This window comes from Montipora foliosa, chromosome 8 (assembly GCF_036669935.1).
Source record: "Montipora foliosa isolate CH-2021 chromosome 8, ASM3666993v2, whole genome shotgun sequence".
NCBI classification, from domain to species: Eukaryota; Metazoa; Cnidaria; class Anthozoa; order Scleractinia; family Acroporidae; genus Montipora; species Montipora foliosa.
Window position 1 is genome coordinate 12,408,572 of NC_090876.1, and position 5,000 is coordinate 12,413,571.

At 36.3% G+C, this 5,000-nt stretch overlaps 1 protein-coding gene and 1 long non-coding RNA gene across 5 annotated transcripts in view; one reads left to right on the forward strand and one right to left on the reverse strand.

Annotated features, from left to right (window-relative positions):
• Positions 1–5,000, forward strand: part of LOC137967759 (uncharacterized) — a 416,483-nt gene that overhangs the window by 99,659 nt on the left and 311,824 nt on the right. The window lies entirely within an intron of this gene.
• Positions 4,603–5,000, reverse strand: part of LOC137967565 (uncharacterized) — a 25,493-nt gene continuing 25,095 nt past the window's right edge. For all 4 annotated transcript variants that reach the window (XM_068814071.1, XM_068814069.1, XM_068814067.1 and 1 more), the window contains one exon: positions 4,603–5,000. This exon is cut by the window's right edge and continues 1,802 nt beyond it. In XM_068814071.1, the coding sequence (XP_068670172.1) occupies positions 4,604–5,000 (397 nt within the window). In that variant the 3' untranslated portion in view covers position 4,603.

Consider the following 5,000-nt stretch of genomic DNA (forward strand, 5'->3'; position numbering starts at 1 on the left):
TGCCCATGGGCAAACGCTATTAACCCATGGGTAAAAGGGCTAGTGTAACCACAGATAACGTTTTTCTGGGTGCGTTGAGTCCTCGCGAAAGTAAAAATAAGCCAGACATAGGCCTTCCGCTCGGGGTTATGTGAGGACTTTGACCATGTTGTGACGTAATTTTATCATCCATAAAAGGTGTGAATGTCGGTAATGGGATCCCTGTTTTTCAGCTTAATTTCTTTCCTCAATTAATAACTCATATTTCAATCGATTTCTACTGTTAGCCCGCTCACGTAAGTGCTAAGTGAAATTATATTTACACACGTGTAGTTTTTCATTCCTCAATCGGAACACCCTTTTCATCTGCAAGCGCCGCTAGTCAAACGAATTAGAAATCGTCTTTCTCCGGTAGCTCGGGACAGTTATGTAAGTACAGCTTTATTCTCTTATTGTTAGTGTTTCAATCAATCGACATATTCATTTATAGCTTTCTTAATTAAATGTTGCATTGTTGTGAACCGCTATTGTTATTAGCCAGATTGAAATTTGCATTATGCATTGACTCAATGGATTTCAATAATAGGCCTGGATTTATGTGTCCTTTTCGTTTATCGCATCAATCCTTCGTTTCTGATTATAGTTTGTAATTTGTGATTGTTTTTCAGTTTACGTCTTGAGTATAATAAACGTCCAAAATTCGAATACTTGAGTCAGTAATTTAACCCCGATTTCACCGCTTGGACCAAACGCCTGCCGCTACAGAAGGGCAGACCTAAAAACTGTTGTCAATTTGCTAAATTTTGACCAACAAAATTAGTGTTGTTACAAGTGACAAAAAGTCTCTTTTTCGGTTAAGCGATGATGACGATGATGATGATGATGATGACGACGACGACAACAACAACAACAATAATAATAATACTTATAGTGCGCAAATTACATGTTAATATGAACAATTGCGCATTACAATGGTAAAATATAAAGTGGCTACTGGTTGATGTTGCTGTGCCAGATGACCGGAATATTGTGACGACTGAGGCTTGGAAGATTGAGCGATACCAGAAGTTAGCTTTCGATGTAGGAAAAATACACCAGGTAAAAGTTGTAGAGGTTCCATTGGTTATAGGGGCCCTTCACTGCTTGGAACAGTCTCGAAAGACTTTGCGAAGTGGCAGGAGTACCTAGGTATACCGGATATAACTGGCAGCACACAGATGACGGCCTTGTTGGGAACATCACACATCCTCAGAAAGGTGCTGCGTCTCTGAGCTGCGGTAATGAGCTGAGACGTGGCATAGAACACCCAGCAAGAATTGGAAGCTGGAGAGAATCTCATAATAATAATAATAATAATAATAATAATAATAATAATAATAATAATAATAATAATAATAATAATAATAATAATAATAATAGGGAGGAAGGGAGGTTCTCAGAAGGATGCAGAAAGCTATTATCTCAAGTTCGCTTAACATAGCGCGGGCCTTCAAGGCCATCGTCAAATAATCTTACGAACTTTAGAAATTATAGAGTGTTAGAAAATTTTAAGGATTTTTTTATTTATTTATTTATTTTTAAATTTAAATTTAAATTTAAATTAGAATTTTAGGATTTAGGATTTTAAGGATTATTATTGTTATGACATATATATATATATATATATATATATATATATATATATATATATATAGAATGTATTTTATTATTTTAAAACGCTCCTTTATATAGAGACTTATGTTCCGTAAGAGGACATAGGCTACGCTTTGCGCCCTATGTACTTTTAACATTAGAGCATCCATACGTGTATACTGCAGATAATAATAATAATAATAATATCGCTTTGATGATCCATACGATGTTTTTGAAATTCATATTTAATCAATACATGTTTCGGATGAAACATCATCCATCGTCAGTTGACAAATGAGAAATAAACTAAAGTTGAGCAATAAATAGTGTAACAAAGTGAGATATAACATGAATAATTAAGGATGAAGGCGAGAACAGAATAAAAACACCCAACCACGAAACAAAACAGAAAAAACCAAACTGTTTAGGCTAAGAAAAGAAACTAATTAGTATGAAAGGGATAAATTAAGATGTTTGACTTGGGAATTTAAAGATGGCTGCTCCCAAAGGATATGCATGGCTTCTTTGATTTTCAATTGGAAACGTGTGGAAGCAGAGTCGAGGATTTTAAAACAGCCTTCTGAACACCGGGAGCGACAATTTTCAGAACCTCTCAAGTGCTTAAATATGTGGGAATGTTTGTCGGAGGCGAGATGTTCACGTATGGATCATCAAAGCGATATCTTACTTCGTGCTGCTAAGAAGTTTTGGTAATAATAATAATAATAATAATAACAATAACAATAATAATAATAATAATAATAATAATAATAATAATAATAATAGGACATTTATAATGCGCAAATTTCATAAAATGTTCAAATGCGCAGGACAAGATTAAAAACGAAATAGAAAGGCTAAAAAGCTAAAATTACAATTAAGAGTAAACTTACAATACTTTAAAAAGCTAATATTACACAAGTGAACTCACAATAACAAAAACAACTATGATAACAATGCATGACGGAAAAGGTGAGTTTTTAGCTTGGCTTTAAAAATACTAAGTGTGCTGGCGCTTCTTATGTCAAATGGTAACGCATTCCACAGTTTCGGTGCAGCACAGGCAAAAGAACGATCATCTAGTGTAGCTTTAGATTTAAAACGCGGGTAACTAAGTAAAAGGTTATCACTAGAATTCCTTAGATTGCATTTAGATGGGAGCCTAAGAGAAATGAGCGACGATAAATAAGTAGGCGCTAAAAAATTTAGAATCTTAAAAGTAGTTAAAATCAATTCTATATTTAATCGGCAACCAGTGTAATTCATAAATAAGAGGAGTCACATGACAAAATTTCTGTTCTCTAAAAATCAGTCTGGCGCAAGCGTTCTGTACTCGTTGCAGTTTATGCAACAAGCAGTCTGGTAGTCCATATAAAAGACCATTGCAATAGTCAAGGCGACTTGTTATGAATGCATGGACAAGTATCTCAGACGACTGCCGTGAAAGATACTTTCTGATCCGACGAATATTATAAATATAATAAAATGAAGAGGCACAGATTTTTGTGATGTGTGATGCCATGGACAGCCTCGAATCAAACCAACAACCGAGATTTTTTGCGAGTGGCACGGGATAAATATCTGAGTCACCCACACGTATACTGATATTATCTAGCTTTCCCAGCTGTTGTGATGAACCAATGATGAGGAATTCAGTCTTGTTGTCATTAAACTTAAGATCATTATCCAACATCCAAGAACGAATGTCTGTAATGCAGTCTTCCATATTCCTCACCACAGCAAGTTGTTCAGCTCTGTCGTTGGGACTAAATGAGATGTAAACTTGTGAATCATCAGCGTAACAGTGAATCATGGGCAGATGATGTTTAATCATCTCAAAAAGCTCACTCGTGTACAACGTGAACAAGAGCGGACCAAGGCAGGAACCTTGAGGCACGCTGCATTCTAATTTAAAAGGCTTAGATAGTGACTCATTGATCATTATCCGCTGAGTTCTTCCAGACAAATAAGATGCAAACCAGGAGAGGGCTTTTCCCTGTATACCAAATGAGTATTCAAGTCGACGTAGCATAGTGTCGTGATTAACTGTATCAAAAGCAGCACTCAAGTCGAGCAGAATCAGCAAAGTAACACGCTGATTGTTCATGTTCAAGAGGATGTCATTCATAATCTTATACAGTGCAGTTTCTGTGCTGTGGTTTTGTCGATAAGCTGATTGGAACACTGGGAACAGATTGCTACAATTTAAATAATGCTGTAGTTGCTTGGTAACCGCAGTCTCAACTAGCTTTGAAATATATGCCAAATTACTCACTGGTCGAAAGTTCTTAAAGACAGGGGGTAATCAAATAACACAGTAAGCTCATCAGGATCATCAGTATCCATTTGGAAAAGTCCGCTATTACGAATCTCATCCATAAATGCATCCCTATCAATTGATCGCAGCATCCTAAGCGAGACACGGCCAACTTTGAGAGGTGGTCGAGCTGTTTTCAATTTGAATAGTAGTGCTAGATGGTTGACCACAAATAAGGTTATCTGACTCTCGAGTAATTACCAGATCTAGTGTATGGCCATATACATGCGTAGGTTCCGCCACATGTTGAGTTAACGACATTGACTCCAATAAATCCAAGAAACGACAAGCAGCTGGATCGTTGTGATCATCAACATGGATGTTGAAATCGCCAGTTAGACAGAGGAGATCACAACAACAATAATAATACTTATAGTGCGCAAATTACATGTAAATATGAACAATTGCGCATTAGAATGGTAAAATATAAAATATAAAAATTACATCTACTACCAAATCAAAAACCTTATACAAATATACAAAAACTCTCGAAAACTGTCTATTATGATCACTATTAAAACGTAACTATAACAAAAACAAAAACCTCATTAAAAGCTAAACTAAAAAGATGAGTCTTCAATTAAATTTTTAATTTGTTTGAATCGCTTTCGCTGTGCACGTGATAAGAGAGTATGCTTATTCCATGACATGAATTAACATTAGCTAGGATTTCAATCACCAGCTTGTTTGTCCTTTTTCTTCAACCTCTTTAGTTATTTCGGGCTGCCGTGTAAGGGCTTGTGACTCTTCCTCGCCTGAAGATAACTTGTGTTGTTTCTTCATTAAGACCCCTTTACTTGGCCATTTTTCATCAGCCTCTCGCACAACTTCTTCTAAGCTTTGGTTGCTGCCATAAGGTAGTCTAGCAATTTTAGGCAGCGCTAGATCTTCTGCCTCTGTCACATCCTCTGATTCAGGTTCTATTTTAGTCAAGTCCAACAATCCGTAGTGAAACCTCCACTGTGGTGTAGAGCTTTCGAAATCTTTTGAATAGCCAGCTGATGGGCGTTTACTCCACTGCTTCCTGGAAGTTTGAATATCAGAAGGGGTTTCTCCTTTTTTGTTTCTCAGG